The sequence below is a fragment of the Microcebus murinus genome, chromosome 18, assembly GCF_040939455.1.
Source record: "Microcebus murinus isolate Inina chromosome 18, M.murinus_Inina_mat1.0, whole genome shotgun sequence".
Lineage (NCBI taxonomy): Eukaryota > Metazoa > Chordata > Mammalia > Primates > Cheirogaleidae > Microcebus > Microcebus murinus.
In genome coordinates this window covers 50,294,885-50,313,223 of record NC_134121.1, presented here as the reverse complement: position 1 = coordinate 50,313,223, position 18,339 = coordinate 50,294,885, and the positions used below count along the sequence as shown (strand labels likewise).

Here is an 18,339-nt window from a genome sequence, read left to right as displayed (position 1 = left end):
CTCGAGGTAGAGGCACTAGAAAATAAAAGCCCTAAGAAATATAGCTTTTCCCACAGAAGATTCATCACATATTCAAGATGCAGATATTATAGACTTTCTAGTAGAAGTTATAGCTATATCTAATTTTTCTAAAAGCTTAACAGGCTAAAACTAAAATCATATTAGTAATCTCTCTTAGATATTAAAATAATACACATTTTTTGAAATTTAAAATACCTAAAATATAAAATATATCCTATAATTAACAAAGATATTTCTTAATAAGAAAACCCATCTCTCCATTGTTGCATGCCACATTTTAAAATCAACCTTTAGGCTTACATAACTCCTAACCTTTCGTGGAATGGCAGAATAATAGCCAAACTTTCAACGAACTTAAAATCATACTTCTAGTGAGAAATGTCTCTTTCTCACTTCTAGTGAGAAATGTCTCTATCAACTTTAGCAACAATTACAATATATCTCGTCAGTGTAACTTATTAAAAATTTCAAAGCTACATAGTTGAATTTCATTTCTTCCAACTTCTGACTACATGAACAACAAAAATCAACCAAATAAGACAATCCCTGGAGTTTACTAAAGCAGAGCAACAGAACTGAAGCATAACCAACAGAAGCAACACTCGTCTCAATGATGAAACATGTACCCACACTAGGCCTGTCGTGCCTGCTGTCAGCACTGAGAAGCCAGGCACAATGACCTGTTTAGGCATGCCACTGAACAGTTTAATGGACACAATAGCTTCAGCCGAAGTCAATTTCTTTTGAAAATGTATCTCTTAGAATCAAACAGATTTCACATCAAGGTAGAATTATTATTGAACCCACATCAACATGTGGCTGAGGAAAAGAAAAGTAAAACAAACAAACAAATCTCCAAAGAACTCAAAAACATTTTCTAAAACTTAATGAAATGAAATGCAGTATTACAGTTATTTAATAACTAGTGATTTCATTAGAATAGTCTACAGACACAACTGATAAAAGCCTTTTAAAAGACACTCAATGGGCCATGACAAAGTCTTAGAGTTATGAAAAATATACTCTGACTTTGTAAATTGTATATGTTTTTAATTTGAAATTAGGTACTTTCAAAAGTTAGATCACAATTAATCTATAAACAGACTAACACAAGGTATCTGTAAGTTTTCATTTACTTTTATTTTCTAAATATACCTTTAATGAGTGTTCAGTATCTACCAATAATACTAATGATAAGGTACCAATTAGGCAGCTTGGAGAAGAAAAATACATTGATTAGGCTGTATTTAAAAGGAAAACTACTTACAAAAACAGATTCATGTCTTATTATTTTTCAAAAAAAATTTTTTTTTTGAGACAAGGTCTCACTCTGTCACCTGGGCCAGAGTACAGTGGCATCATCATAGTGTTTTTCAATTTTTAAGGCTTATCTCCATACTTTATATTAGCTATCTAAAAAGAAGAAAGCTACTACCAAAAACAACTATTTCATTAACATCTTCCTTCACTCAAACTTTCTTTTCTAAGATTATTTTTCCTAAAATGATTCAAATAAGCTTTTGATTTAAGTACTTGGTCTCAACCTGTGGCGTAAGAATAAAATTTAAAATAAGTTAAGGCATTTATAAACTGCTATGAAGCTATTTTATCAGTTTTCCTGATAATTCTTAAAGGCCTAGATAATTCTTAAAATAACTTTTCAAAATATGTAGTATCTCTCAGTTTTTGTGTTATACATTTATTCAACAAATTCAAGCACTCTGTTCATGGAGTGCTTGCTATGACTACCATTGACTGAAAGCTCCTCAAAACCAGGAACGATAGATTTATATTCCCAACATGTGGCAAAGAGCTTATCCCCTAGCAGATGCTTAGTAAGGTCTTGTAGAAATGAACTATGCACTAAACAGTAGGGCTACCAAGATAAGAGCAACATAGTTCTTGCCTTAAGAAGCTCATATTTCATTTAAAGATAGAATACAGCTATTGAATAACAACCATTTAATACCAGCCTTCACTTAGTCACACTTGCATTTTAAAAATTAAAAGTATCATCCAAGTGGGATATTTTTTTTAAAAAGTGTTTCTAAAATAACTTACTTGCTGACTTCTTTATACTGGGCTATCTCCTCAATATAAAGAAGGTCATGCAACCGTGACTGATAGTTGGTCTTGGTCAATGATTTGTCTAAAACGGACTGGGTAAATAGCTGGTCAGCAGAGAGAGGAATTTGGTATCTGATAAGAAGGCTCTTCTCCAAATCAGTAGTTTCATTAGGTTCAAAATCTACAATAGTCTTAGAAGAAGAATCCCAACGCTTAGCTGTGGTTACTAGCTGTTGTTTTGCATGCATCAGGTATTCGAGATCTAAATGGAAACATAAAACACATTTATAAAGAAACATAACATTAAAATTCTCAAATAATACATTACGAATTTTGTTAAGAGTATTTTATATGCTAGAGCTAAAATTCTTAAGAACAAAACAATATAAAAACCCATTTACAAAGCATTTCCCCCATATCAGAAATATTTCATCTATTTTAACAAAACAACATGAGTAGGAACCCATGTTTTTAAAAAAAAATTTTTTTTTTTTTTTACTATATCAGGCTAGGACATGCCAGATACAATTATTATCATTTTAAAAATAAGAATTGACATTTAGAACTCTTCAGTCAAGAGAAATCTCACCTGTAGGAAGAAGATATGATAAGTTCTTCATAAGATAAATTTTACCAGATGATAATCACTTTCCTCCTACTACTACCAATACTCATCCCATTACAGAAAGAGAAGATCAAAAAGCTGTGAAAGGTTAAATATTTTCTCATATGGTAAAGCATAGTGAAACCACATATCTAAAAGTCAACTCACTACAAAAATCTTTTAGAAAATATTCATGTAAAACACTGCTAATTCCTCATTAAAATGTGATACAATGCCATTCAAATATCATTTCTGAAAAAGCCAGTTTAGCCCCAGTTAAATAATACTATAAATAGGGCGCCATGTCAAAATGAATGACTATTCAAGTTCTGACATCTCTGGAAAAAAAGGTAGCATAGTACCAGCACAGGGTGCAATCCACAGTAACATAAACTCTAAACACTGAATCAGCTCACTCTACATGCAGTGCATATTACTTTTCTATTGGGTGAAACATGCATACACCCATAAAAATGAAACTTAACCAAAAAGAAAAAAATTGCTTGACTGATTCATTACGCCAAGATTAAGTTTTAACATAATTGGAAAGATGGTTTCACACGTTAGCTTAAAATTTTATGAAGAAATAATAAAAAGTTTAGACAAAGATCAGTTAGTATCCAAAGTACAAAGACAAGTTATCCTAAACTATCTCTGAAATGAGAACATAATGCGTAATTGCCTTGTCTTGCTTAGTGAGAGATTTTACATTTAAATGGTACACATAGATTATAAACATATTAAGTACAGTCATCCACCAAGAGAAATTTCTCAGTAGTAGCTAATAATCTGTTCTAATATCTTAATAAAAAAAAAAAAGTATAAAGGCCCTAATTTCCAAACTTTGCTCCTTGAAAGGGCATTTTTACATGCCAGGTTCATTATTTCTCAAATGGCAACATAAATACAATTATAATCATCCAAATGTAAAGATGGTCTGTTCATTAAAAACTTGCACTTTTAAAATACTATGGGGATTTACGGTCTGTTTTTAGAATAACCCCACAAGCAGTTTTTAAAGTACATCAACTACATTTTCTTCCTAAATGCTCTAAAATTGAGACCTGCCTATCCATTCATTAGATCATAGCTACAAAAAGTATTTGAATTTTAGAAATGCCAACACTCCTAAAACAGAGTATACTGTCATTAAAGATCAGATGCTATTACCAAAATAGCAAGGATATACATAATTTTTTTCCTCAATTCAAAAGTCAAAAAGACACATAGCAATGTTACAGTGACAAACCAAATAACCAGCTCTTTAAAAATAAATAAAAATTAAATTCTACATAATAGTGAAGAATCTATTTATTAAGAGTATGTAGTTTTAAAAGAATGTCTGATACCCTTTTGAGGTGGGGAAATTATATCTAATAATTTTTTAAATTTCACTTTAATTAATTTATACTATGCCTAGATCAATATTATGTTTATATACTAGTTATTCCTAACTGATATTTAAGTAGCTGAGACAATAATAAACCTAAATTGATGGAGTTTTCCTTCAAAAAAAACTTTCTGAATCACCTATTTAATATGCAAACCAACTTATACTTTCTACTCTGGGCTAAAAGTATCCAGGCTTTTTGGGAAAAGTGGCATGAGCTATAGTATTTGTTTTTCTCATTTTATCTATATAGTACCCTGATTCCCACCCTGATTTTGTGAAACTCTTAAAATTATATGCTTTTATCAAAATATCACATATATTCCATAAATATGAACAATTATGAATCCATAAAATTAAAAATTTTTGAGTATCTTTAGCAGGTAGCGCAACAATTTCAAAACAATTTCAAACAGTGTTAAATAGTATTCCATTTTTTTTTAAATGACTATAAACAGCACAGGAAACAGGAAAGCTGGGGAGCAGAAAGAATCTTGAAAAAAATCCATGTGTGCCAGCATCAAAAAGTCTCCAAACTACTGATCTAAGTCATTAACTCAAATGTCAAATATAACTTGTGGCCAGTGACTACTACAAAGGATATATTTTACAAAAGCCACTTTTCTTTCCCTATTTCATCTGAACTTGAGTCAAACTTCTGGTCCCATTCCTCTCACTTGTCAGAAGAAACTTATTAAACCTATTTAATGACCCACCTAACTTATAAAACTTATAATGCTTGAAGGCCGTTAGGTCTTGGGAGTTCTTCTTTAAATACAGGGAGGTGAGGGCCCCTTATGGGGACACTAGACAAATGATTACTCCTTGAGCTCTTTGTCATCCCCCACCCTACAGCACATGTGCACCTGCTAACATCTAAACAGGCACATGCACTACTCAGGCCAGCCTGAGCCAGTTCATTCCTGGTATGCACTTTTCTTCAACCTAAAATAGGTAAAGGTAAAAAACACAAAGGGAAGATGAAAAGCAAATAGGTTAGGATCAATATTTATAAAACCATTTAGAGAGAGTTTAACACTGATTTATTAACCTGCTCCTATAATAAAAAATCTCAAAGCTAACCTAACAGAAATTGTAGACCTATGGAATGTCACCCTAACATGTGGTAAGGCAGAACCTCTAATCATATTTTAGGAGAAGTCCATAAGAAAAAGTTAAAGATAATTAGAATACATCTACTCATTTGAAGATAACATAAGGGAAGGGCTGCCACTGGCAAAAATAGAATTCAAGGTTGAAATAAGTAGTCTGCCACAGGATACACTTTCCAACTCCCCTTGCCCTTCTGATACTGAGAATAGCAGTGCTCACATTTTAACCACATATTTACTACTCTAATAAAGTATCCAAAGAGTAGGTTTGTTTTGTCTTGAAGTATGTAGTACAGTAGACTTAAAAAATATCTTTAGCAGGACCTGGAGAGTAGTTAAGAAGAAAGTAAGGGAAAAAAAGAATCCAGTCTAAATACCCAACACAAAAAAAGAATCTTGAAAAAAAATCCACATGTGCCAGCGTCAAAAAGTCTGACATAAGAGGCAAGCAGTAACTGGATGTTAAATATGGAATTTATTAAAAACAGCTATATTTATCTAAGACTTAGAGAATAAGATGAAATGCTTCCTAATTCCAAAATCAGATACCACACTCTTCCTTAGAAAATATTAACATTTTGGTCTGTGGCTTTATAAGTCTTGACTGCCCAAGTTAACAATAAAATATAGTCCTGAAGTAATCCAAACTACCACTTCAGCTACCCATTTCAATATTCTTCCTTTCACCAAAACTGCTACATAGAAGATGAATAGCTCTTAGTTTGCCCATGCTGTCTGTCCCTATTTTCTCCCTCTTAAAAAGGCTAACAATAGTTAAAACAGCAGGATAATAGCATAAAATACCTTATACCTTTTACATGCTTCTACTCAGTTACATTTATCTTTTATTAATAAACTATTTTAATCTATCTTTCTATTACTTTTCTGATCCCATAATATTACACACACACATACACACACACACACAATATGGTCTTAATTTAGCAACAACTTTGGCAGTTGGGAATAATTTGTAAGTCATACTAAATTTTAATGCTAATGCTAACATACACTGCTAGACTCAACTAGAGAAATGTATGATGTCAAGTTTGCAGGCTTAAACATAAGAGTTAATTTTCAATCTGTTGCTTCAAAATATTCAAAACAGAATTCCAAATCAATTTTGCCAAACAAAAATTTTCCATTAATCAATGTTGTCACAGGAACCATATAATGCAGTTTGTTTTCTAAACACGGAGAAAACTCACTAACTTCCTTCCTTCGTTGATGCCTTTTGCACACATTTTTGAGAAGTATATCTTTAGTCCAAAAAAAATTTTAGTATATAGTGTCTTTTTCTGAACCTGAATCTCACCAACAAGAGAAAAACTAGAAAAAGCAACGTTAAAGTTATACATATTTCCTGAAAAGTTTACAAGATTGCCATATAATGACTAGAGGAAAAAAAAATCATTCATGGCCTATAAATAGAAAAGGTCTCGGTGCTTTAGATATCATAACAATAATGAAAAAAACAAATATATATATGGCTTTTATGCACCCCTTGCACCTGGCCCTGTTCAAATTTGTGTTAAGTAGGATTTTTAGTTCAATAACGAACAGTGGATTAGAGAAATATGAATGTCTGCTATAGAACTTGATTTTAAGTTTCATCAGTAGTACACTAATGTAACTAAGTCCCGTGATCAAATCAGTCTGACAGACACTGAGCGCCTGTAATCATGTGAGGTACACTGTGGCTCTAAGAGAGAAATAAGGCATGCAGCATTTCTAAACATATCTGTACATGGAACTCTGTACCATAGGTATTACTGTTAATTACAGGGAAACACAGTTTAGGAAACACTGAGCTAACAGACCACCAGCTGGAGATTAAATTAGCCAGGCTCCCACATTGTTAACAATTTAACAAAGTGGTTATCTTGTTCTCAATGTCTCTGAATGCTGTCTACACAAGTGTTCCAGGAAAGGATATAAAATAGGACACTGCCATTTTACATTTTATTGTCTCAGAATATTTCATAAAATGTGATTTCACATAAACAATTTTATGCCCTAAAATTTTTTGCTGACAGGAAATCACTGTGATAATCAAAAACACTAACTAGTACTAAGAAAGAAGCAGGAAATAAATACTATACTATTCAAATACTGCTTTCATTTCTTCAGAATTCTGTTAGGACTTCTGTACAATCACACTGAAACAAATGTTGTCATGCCATAAAAATGTTAAGAACTTAACAGAAACGGTAAGATACTCAATGGCATCAATTTTAAAAGTAGGAAATTAGACAAAACTAAAAATTAGCAAAAGTCAGCTGATTTGAGTAATAATCCAAAAATGTTAAGCAAATGTCACCTTGTTTGCCTAACCTCTATTTAAGTTTTTCTTTTTATAATGTTCAAAATCTGGCCGGACGCGGTGGCTCATGCCTGTAATCCTAGCGCTCTGGGATGCCGAGGTGGGCGGATTGCTCAAGGTCAGGAGTTCGAAACCAGCCTGAGCAAGAGCAAGACCCTGTCTCTACTATAAATAGAAAGAAATTAATTGGCCAACTAATATATATAGAAAAAATTAGCCGGGCATGGTGGCGCATGACTGTAGTCTCAGCTACTCAGGAGGTTGGGGCAGCAGGATTGCTTGAGCCCAGGAGTTTGAGGTTGCTATGAGCTAGGCTGACGTCAAGGCACTCACTCTAGCCTGGGCAAAGCAAGACTCTTTCTCAAAATAATAATAATAATAATAATGTTCAAAATCTTACATCAGAAAATACATTCTGTAGATTTTATATTATTCTCTTATATTGTTCTTTGTTCTTGAAAAACAAATTTCTCTGTGAAATGATTTTAATGTTTCCAAATTAGTCAAGAAAATGCTTAATTTTTTCAATTACTTTCCATAACATAAATACTTAAAGGTAAAACCCTATTTAAGGGAAAATAGATAAAGGTATCAAAGTACAAAGAGGTCAAAAGAGAAGGATATAGTAGTATAAAAAAGGAAGACGATATACTTGTCTGTATTAATTCCCTCTACCCTAGGTGAAATATAAAATTTATTATATTCTCAAAATTATATATTCGAAACAGCAGAAAGAGGACTCTTTATTCCCTCCAGTTATCAGGCTCAAAACATCAGTCATATTGGATAATTTCTCTTTCAACCCCTATATTACATTACCTTGCCAAGATCTGCAGGTGCTATGGCTTAGGTCTTTAATTTCTGCTTTTTAGTCCCTCTGCTAAGCACCCTAGTCCCAGTCCTCATTTAAAACAAAAACAAAAACCTCCCTCTTTTTCATTTCTTCATTTCTTGTATAAGCCCCAAATTATCCTAATCATGACTAATGATAAAAATAATAGCTACTATTGACTAAGTGCTTACTATGAGACAGATGTTGTGCAAGACTTATTTCAAATTCTCACAGTCCTCTGACAGATAAAACTAGCCCCATTTTAGAGATATTTCCCCATGAAGCTCAGAGATGGTAAGTATTCTGCCCAGGGTCACACAGGTAATAAGCAGAAAATCAGGATCTGAATCCAGATCTATTTGACTCTGAATTTCATCCACTGCTCTTCTTTTCCAACTAGAAAAGTAAAACTTATCTTAGGCAAAAGTAGTCAAAGTACCTTCACTCTTCTCAAGCCCATGAAAGTACCCTGAAATCCTCTTCATCACCACCTTCTCTGCTTATCATCTATTTTAATAAATAGTATCACTTTCTTTCACTTTTTATTGCAGACCTTTAACATTTTATATTATTAATTAAATATTTTTAAACTAGTAAGGATTCTTGACAATACTTATAAGATTATTTCTGTGGGAAAACAAGTCATGAGTTATAAGCCATCTATCTAAAAGCAAACTATCAGTTCTGAACTCACCTCTAAAAAAAATAAAAAATAAAATAAAATAAAATAAAATAAAATAAAAAATAAAAGCAAACTTTTAGGCCGGGTGCAGTGGCTCACGCCTGTAATCCTAGCACTCTGGGAGGCCTAGGCGGGCGGATTGTTCAAAGTCAGGAGTTCGAAATCATCCTGAGCAAGATCAAGATCCCATCTCTAATATAAATAGAAAGAAATTAATTGGCCAACTAATATAGAGAGAAAAAAATTAGCCGGGCATGGTGGTCCCAGCTACTCAGGAGGCTGAGGCAGGAGGACTGCTTGAGCCCAGGAGTTTGAGGTTGCTGTGAGCTAGGCAGATACCACGGCACTCACTCTAGCCTGGGCAGCAAAGTAAGACTCTGTCTCAAAAAATAAATAAATAAATAATAAATAAATAAAAGCAAACTTTTAGAAAACAACCCACATATAAGCCAAAAACATCATTTTAGTTATATTTGAGAAGAGGGGATGCATGTTGATCTCTATGTATTATTTAAATCTCTTTATGATTTAAAAAAGGTGCTTCTTAGTAGTTCCTAAATTCTGGTCTCTAAAAGGAGCTTACTAGTATGGCAAATCACAGCATGAAAGCCAAATTCAGCCATTATTTTTGAAAAAAAATTTTTATTGGAACACAGTCATGCCCATCAGTTTACATATTGCCTATGGCTGCTTTCTCACTACAATGCAGAGCTAAGTACCTGCAACAGAGACCATCTGTCCTGAAACACCTAAAACATTTATTATCTGGCCCTTTGCAGAAAGAAATTGCCAAATCCTAAGCTAGTAGATATAAACCAAATACTTTATTTTTATTTTGTCAACTATCATATCTATTTGGCTACAGAATTTAACTTATTCTGATTCAAAAGAGTACTGACAAGATGATAAAAATAAACACTATAGAATAAAAACAAGTAAAAGAGATCAGAGCAAGTGGGAAATACGGGTAAAATAAAGTTTGGGTAATATACAAGAAGATATCACCTAATTGTTAAATTTGGACACAAATTTTGCTTTAACCTCACTAGCAACTGAAATAAAGAGGTAGACAGACCAATTTCACTGTTCATTATTTCCAAAAAACAAAGTCCTAGTATTTGCTCATGAGAAACAAGTTCTTCTAGGATCTCATGAATGGGACATTATAGTACATGGTGAAAAACATCTTCCACAATATATTATCATTAGCTATAGTCAATACAACAGCAAGTTTCATACAGCTCTGCTATGTGAAGGGTTTACTAAATATTTAGTCTTTGTTAAATAAAACACCTATAAATCCAAACAAAAGCCAAAGAAATGTAAGATAACATGCCCTTTCCTTGTCTTGTTTTGGCATAAAATTTAGGTATAGGCAATAATGTGACAACATACAAAGTAATTCATCATGTTCTGCTTACATATAGAAATCAGGGACAACTTCTGAAAAACAGAGCAGATCCTATTAAAGGCATCTTGATCTCCTTAACACTAGTGAATGTACAAACTGACTTAGGAAGGCTTATATTCAGGACTTTTCATTCAGAGATAATGTACTAACATTAGCAAAGTTAACTGGACAGTCAGTAGGACATGAAAATAAACATTGTATGTGTATACACAATTACCATTAAAGTGATATTGTGATATTCTACCCAGATTAATATTGAAGGAGACTACTATGCTAAAACCATCTTACTTTAAAATGAAATTGGTAAACCAAAACAGACTTGATCATCTACTCATACAAGTTTAGGGAACCTCAAAGCTCAAGCTTTGCCTGATGACTAGATGAAGAGAACAGGGCCCAGTGTGAACCATTTTAAGCCCATTACACAGTAAATGAGTCAATTAACTTGGGATTTTTTCCCCTTATTATTCCCTCCCTATCCATGGAATATTTAGGGGCCAATACATATCTTTTAATGTTGCCTTTTAATACATCGTATCAGGGGAAAAAAGTCTAAATATTACCTTCTGTAGAAGCTGCATCAATCATTACTCTTTGCATGAGTACTGGCTCCAATCCAAAGTCGAAAACTATGGTTTGGCGAAAAGTTCCAAATATTTCTGTGTTAAATGCTATCCCGACTTTATACACGTAATGATCTAATCCATTTTGGGCCATCTTTCCTCCTATCCATTCTTGACAGTTTTCTGGGACTTCTTGTGATACCTGGGTAGTACTATCTCCGGCAGATATTGCAATGATACTAAAATGAGGACGATGAGCATCATAAAGCAATGCTACACGATACAGCATTCTTGCAGGCTACAAGGAAGTTAAAATAATTCATTGAGTACAAGGGGGTAAAAAATCCAATTGTAATTGGGCTCTTCAATGAAAATATTTCCATAAGGGACTCTTACTTTCCCATGTTTCTAAGATATTATGTTAAAAATACAAATTGTGCTCATAAGCCATTTAAGAAGAAAAGCAGAATGGTATTTTAAAAATCAGTTGTCAAAACTATATATTTATGCTACATCACTAACCTCCCTGCTCTTTCTGTGGTATGTTCACCTTTCATTGTGGCAAAAGTGATCACCCTGCATAACCATCAACCTCCAACTTTCTGTACTCTGCCTAAAAAAGTTTTATGTATCCTCAAGTAGGAAGCCTTCATAAGAGGGCAATTACCTCTGAAAGCACTGGATTGGGTTCAAGGCTGAAGCTAAGTATTCTTGAATTTTTCATCTCAAAATACAGATGGCACAGCAAAAGAAACGCCACCAAAAAGTACTTACAACTTTTCCATTGAGAGTATTCACAGAAATGTTTTACTCTGCTTCAATCTTAAACTTTGACTATTATAATTTGAAAATGGGAATTGCTGCAGAAAATATCCCATATTAAAACCCATTATTATAGAATTTGTGATTTCATCAAATCAAACATAAAAACAAATTTTCATTGTTTAAAAATCCTAGAAATATCAGATAAATAATCAATTTTGAAATAATTATAAGCCATGAACCCCATCCTATGTTCCAAGTTTAGAAGACAATATGTCAAAGATCTCTTTATCAAATAATAAGAAAGCATCCTAAACATCTACAAATATCTTATCTCAAAGGTTTAAAAAAACTGTACTTTTAAAGATTGAAATACAGAAATACCCTTTAGCACAATACATAACTATGTACTTAAATTAAAACATTTTCAATGCTCTTTTAATACAGAGATTTAAAGGTCCAAAAAAGGTTTGAGAAAATTGAGCAAAATTTGTTCTTTACTTAGTACAAAATTCATACCTTACAAGTGAGAGCAAAGGTCCATGTCTGGTGAGATTTTTTGGTGTTGACAGTAACCGACAGGTCAGGATTATGTTCTACCTTTACTCCTTCTATACATTCGCTAAGCTAAAAATAGAAAGCAGTTTATGTTATGTTTTCACTGCTAAAAGCACAAACAAAAACTTTCAGCACGGTAAATAAATGTCAACAGTAAATATGTCAGAACTGTTTGTCAAGCAAGGTATTTTTATTTTATACATTCACTTTCAGTTATTTTGATAAGAACAAAATATAATAAAGCTAAATTAAGAGACAGAAGAAAATTAACAACTACCACAAAATGGCAGGCAGAAACTGCATAAATGAAGGTAATTAATATAGCACAAGCAAATCTCCAAACAAATGATTTAGTTCTGTTCTTTATTTTAACAAATGGGTCTACTTTTGCTACTAAAAACATTATTTTAGCAGAATCAAGTTCTTCATATAAAAGATAAGGAAACAACCAAAATATAGCACATAATAAAGTCAAACTCAAATAAGTTCATTGTTTAACACATTGAGTGTCACACTAGAAAAAAATTTTTCCTTGGGGCCACAGTGTTCTATTATGAAAATAGAATAAAAATGTCAAAACAAAACGATCCTTTCTAATTTGTTGAAAAAATTGTTATTTTTATTGTTTTCTGTGAGAAAACTTGAAAAATAGTTGTCACAGTTTCCAAGATGAAGAGATGTGAGTTACATATGCTTCCTGAGGCCCCAGGCTCAAAACGAGCATGAGTTAAATACAACTCACGTGGTAATTAATGTGTTAAGACAAAGGAACAAAAAATGTAGTTTATTTTCCTCACCACTTTCTCAGGAGATAATGAATTCATCCATTTTTCTATCAGGGTTTCCATGTAACTGCCTGAGAGCTGTTTATTCTCATTTTGCTGTTTCAGTTTTATCAGTCGTGAAGCATATCTTTTCTGCCATTCTGCTAGTTCTTCCTGGGAATGTGCTGAAGTACACTGGGCACCATACCTACAGATTCCTTGCTCTAAAAATCTAAGTAAAATAGGAAAGACTGTTTTGTCATATACTTTGTTAAACCATTAAAAAGATAAACTTCCAGCATTTGCCCTCTGACTTCTTCAATAACAAAAACAAAACTTCATCTCCTGAAAGGCCATATTTATCACACCGTCTGGTACAAAGGAGGAAGAGATTTAGACAACATTAACAACAGTTAATCAGAAGATCAACTCCCCATATTCACTGCCTTTCTTTACAATAAGGGGATCCTAAAGCATAAGGTATTCATGACTACCCCCAAAAAGACATTGAAAAGTAGCTTCCTTTGTGATAGGACTCTATTAGACAATTCCTCTTAGATTTTTTTTAAAGCAACACTGACATCAAGTGGATTAGCTGCTCACACACAGATATGCCCTATTTCCCAAAATGATAAGACCTAAAGAAAATTTTCCACATATGGAAATTTTATTCTGAAAAAAATTAACATATTACTAAAAATGCCATTTTAAGGCTTTACTTTTAACCTTCAAATATAGTGCTTTTACTCTATTCTACATTACTATTATCTGTTTTACTAAAAATATTGGACTATATTAATTTGAAGTTTTAAATAAATCTGAAATAAAAGTTTTATATTACAGAGTCACAACTTTACTCAGCAGTCATATTAAGTTTTTCAAGAGGTTAAATTCATAAATGTTCATTTTAAAGGACACAGAGTTAATGGTTTCTTGACATTTATGACTCAGAAAATGCAGTGATCAAAAACAGATAAAAATTAAAGACTTTGATCAATTAATTACTTTTAAAAGTCTTAAATACCCTGCAAAATTATGGGCAAAGACAGTTTTTAAATAAAAATAGTAATAACAAAAGGATCTTCTGAGAGAAAAAATGAAAATTAAATTACAAATAGCAAAAAGAAGATGAGAGATGTTATAGATAACATCTTGATAACATCTTGAACTAGAAAAAATACGGATAATATGAAATACAAAATGAATCACAGGAAAATATAAATTACCATATGGTATACCATATTTGAAATGGTGAGTGTATTTAAAGCTTTTCCTGATGGTACCACAAAGTAGTTGAACTTAAAATTATATTATTTATTAAATTCTCTTATACTTCAAAAAATACATTTAAAACCATGTATTTAATTTTATTTAAGTATGTCTTAATAAGCTTGTTTTTCTATTGCTTTGCTTTAAATTATTTCACTAAAAAATGAAGGTTTTACATTCTCCTCTGGACTATAAATCTTCTCACATTTCCTTTTCATAGGATTATGTTCTACCACTTCTATATAACATGATGCCACTAGGATTTTCAATATTCACAACTTTTCTTATTTCTACTACAAAATCAAATCTAGTGTCTTGACTATTCAATCATCAACATTGCATATCAAATTTCTTTTCATTATCAAAAGCAATCTATTGTAGTGAGAATTTATATCTAAAATCCCACTGGTTAATAATTCTTACAAAAAGAACTAGAGTTCATCTTTTTAAATGTGACTTTAATAATTCCTTCTACATTAATACATAATTAGATTTTGAAAGTTTATCCCTTCAATATAAATTACTCATAAATTCTATATAAGGATTCCATGAAGATAACATATTTTTCAGAAAAGGTATTAAAATAATTTAACGTTTATCTATTTCATGCTTTACTTCAATTACATAAAGTAATGTCAACTTCACTCACCATTGCCCAGGTAAATTTCACACTAACAAGAGCCTAGCAATTAAGTTTAGCCATAATAATATAATTGGTATTATAAAAGATTTCTGAACAAAGTTTCAACCACTTGCATAAATAGATCATTGTTCTTTATATTCAGAGAAGGCTCACAGAAATGGTTTTGACTGTTACTATTTAACGACAGTGACTTTTATGGCTTCTGTTTCAAATAGAAAATAAACCATTTTATCCAATCATTATACTTTTCCTTCCTTTATATATTATCTTCTTTAAATTTGAATTACTACTAAAGTAAAGGAAAAGTATCCTTTCAACAAAGACATGTCATTGGTTTAAAGAAAAAAATTCACATTACCTTTTACACAAAGTATATTCCTCGCTGCTTGTGATTCCCCTAGGTGGTGGACGGAAATGCCAACCATTACAAGACCCTAGGGAGTAATCAGATTATAGTCTTATCATTTGAGGATAGCTAGTAATTCTGATATTTTAATGGGTAAGAAATACTACAATCCCTCCACACACATCATCTGAAATGATGTAAAAAAGGACATGACATACTTGCCTCTACCAAAAAAGTCATCTACCAATCAACTAAGTTAAATCAATCAACTATATGAAACATAGAAATCACTGAAAAGGTAGTTACCCAGCAATTAAATCAAGCTGGTGATCCTGCCTCTGTCCTAGCAACTGGTAGACATATTTCCAGTGCCATCACTTTCCCTAACAACTCAAGAGGAGAGGATGGCATGCTTATCATTTTTTAGATGTGGGATGTGTGTCTATGAGGAATTCCTTCAGGAATGAAAAAATCATTCCTGTATCCTGGAAAGAAATCTTAGTAACAAATTCTACCACTGCATATTGAGTGAGAAACTACAACTAGACGTTATCATCCACATTCCTTAGGACTCATCTGACACATGTTACTATATAATGCAATCCTTTATCATAATTTAAATAAAGTTCAAAAAGTTGAATTTGGAGATAGGAGATAAAAATTAATATTTGTTTACATCTAAATACAATAAACTTTGATTCATGTAGATAAGAGGTTCCAAAGAAGCCAAGGAAGATAAGGACTAAGAGAAAAAAGGCTAGAGCTATGGAGGCTGAGCAGCAATAAGTTTTCAAGGACCTTATAACCATTTTCTATTTTTTTCACACATCAATGGGCCCACAAAAAAAGGAAAAAAAATTCAGCCAGGTTGAGTTTAAAGCTGTGCTTCATCCCTTATTAGCTGTGTGACTTTGGGGAAACTACTAAACCTTAATAAATACCAGTTTCATCACCTATCAAAAAGATGAAGGTCTCTAACAAGTCAGTACATGTTTTGAGAAAGCCACTACCAGAGTAGACAGCATTTAGCAAGCACTCAATGAATAACAGCCTCTCTTCCTTTTCCTCAGGTAAGAGGAGAGGAGATCATGGACTTTAATTTAGGGCAGGAACAACTCAGGTCATGGATCAGAATTTCCAAAAAGTAATTAATTGTGTTAGCCTAGGATAGAAAGAGAAGAAAAGTCCTCCCTCTACAGATTACTAAGAATGATGTTTCAATTTAGTCCTACATAGAAGCAAGAAAATGAACTAAATGACCTCTGCCGTTACCTCCTACCTCCTTTATACCATTATTCGAAGAAAAGGTGCCAGGGAGAAAATTGCTTTCATCCACATCTTCTTAAAATTCAATTTTTATATTCTCTCCTACATCTCCGTTTACATGTACCGTTACTCAGTAAATTTTCTCCCAGTAATCAATAAAAAAGCAAAGCCCAGAATCACAGCTATCAGAAGTGACAGAGTTTCACACTTACCCTCATCTAAGTCTTCCACATGATATCCAGAGAGGACATTACAAGTTGCTGTCTGCAATTTTACAAATGAAAGACAATTTTTAAAAATAAGAAATAACAAGTTGATGTTGAATTAATTTCAGACATTTTCAACACTTAAAAAAAAGATGGAGTTTGAATATGTGGAAATTTTTAATAACATTAATATGTTGCAAATGATATTCTCTCCTCTTTGTTCTATGTTAAACTGTAATATGGAAAAAAGTACTTATGAGGCTCTCTTTAAGGAGGGACCGTAGAGAGACTGTCTATGTAAAAATTAGAAGGGAGCAGAAGAGACCTCTCTAAGTCCCCAGTCTTGAGCCCATGGGACAGCACCTTCCATCCATTTATTCATTCCACTTTCCTCTTCATGACACCTAGAAAATGACCCCTTACAGAGGTGCCTTTTTTTCCCCCGCAGCTAGTGTCACACTTCTACTTTGGGTCCTGGAAGCACTTTCTGCCAAGTCCTCCACAGCTCCCCACTCTGAGATGACCTGTGGCTCTATGGCTCCACTTCTGCCACAGTGGAGTCCATGGCTGGGGATCCATTCACTCCAACATGCTCCAATAGACTCCCAGTCTGTGTTTTTGTCTCTAACTTTACCCTAAGCTCTACACACCCAATTTCAAGTGAATGCCAACCATAGCACTTTTTCTTAACTGTTCTGTAACATTTTACATGCTGGATCACTGTCAGCTATGTACAGACTTGCTGTTAACAAGCTGCAACTGCCTTTTTCCATTCCCACACCTCCCAGAGTATATGGCACATAATAATGGGTGCTCAGTAAATGCTGGATGGATGATCATCTAAGCACTTTAAACACATTATGCCCAGAACAAAATTCATCAACTTTACCCCAAACCTAGTCTCCTTCAGAGTTCCTTATCTAGAGTTAATGGATTCTTCTTCCTCAAAGAGAATCAGACTGAAATTTTGAACACCATCTTGAACTCTTTCATCCTGCTCTAAGTATTTTGCAAAGCTTGCCCAAGCAGGTCTAGAATGTCTCTCATATCCTGTCTCATACTCCCTACACTGCCACTGTCCTATGTAAGGCCTTCATTACCACTTGTGTCTCATCTATCCTTGACCCAACTATTTGCCATTCCTGTCCTATACCAAGTCACCTCTAGGTCTTTACTTAGCTGTCCCCATCTTCTAAACTCAGTGCCACACTCCTGCCTCCAGAATTTCCCTACAGAGTATCCTCCTTTCTCTGCCTGTATTTTGTTATAGCACTTACTGACCACAGGCTGCCCTGTGTACACATTAGCTATGTGCATCTCCAACTGGCCCACCACATTGCTTTTCATGGATAGCTCAGCTTTCCAGAGACTTGAACAGCACAGGTGCTCAGTAAATATTAAACTGAATCAGAAGGAGGAAACAGTACCCCAAGATGAAAATTTAGAATGTCTTGTGCCAAAGAAAGAATGTGATAAATGCTGACTAGATATAACTGAAACACTACTATGACTACAATTTA

The 18,339-nt window shown here is 33.1% G+C and overlaps 1 protein-coding gene across 4 annotated transcripts in view; it reads right to left on the bottom strand.

Annotated features, from left to right (window-relative positions):
* The window catches only part of HELZ (helicase with zinc finger), a 146,619-nt gene that overhangs the window by 84,417 nt on the left and 43,863 nt on the right, over positions 1 to 18,339 (bottom strand). For all 4 annotated transcript variants that reach the window (XM_020281207.2, XM_012747422.3, XM_012747423.3 and 1 more), the window contains exons 8-13: positions 16,826 to 16,877; positions 15,360 to 15,435; positions 13,123 to 13,321; positions 12,287 to 12,394; positions 11,006 to 11,303; positions 2,083 to 2,350 (exon numbers count right to left, since the gene is read on the bottom strand). In XM_020281207.2, coding sequence (XP_020136796.1) covers positions 2,083 to 2,350; positions 11,006 to 11,303; positions 12,287 to 12,394; positions 13,123 to 13,321; positions 15,360 to 15,435; positions 16,826 to 16,877 — 1,001 coding nt within the window. The remainder of the gene's footprint in view (positions 1 to 2,082; positions 2,351 to 11,005; positions 11,304 to 12,286; positions 12,395 to 13,122; positions 13,322 to 15,359; positions 15,436 to 16,825; positions 16,878 to 18,339) is intronic.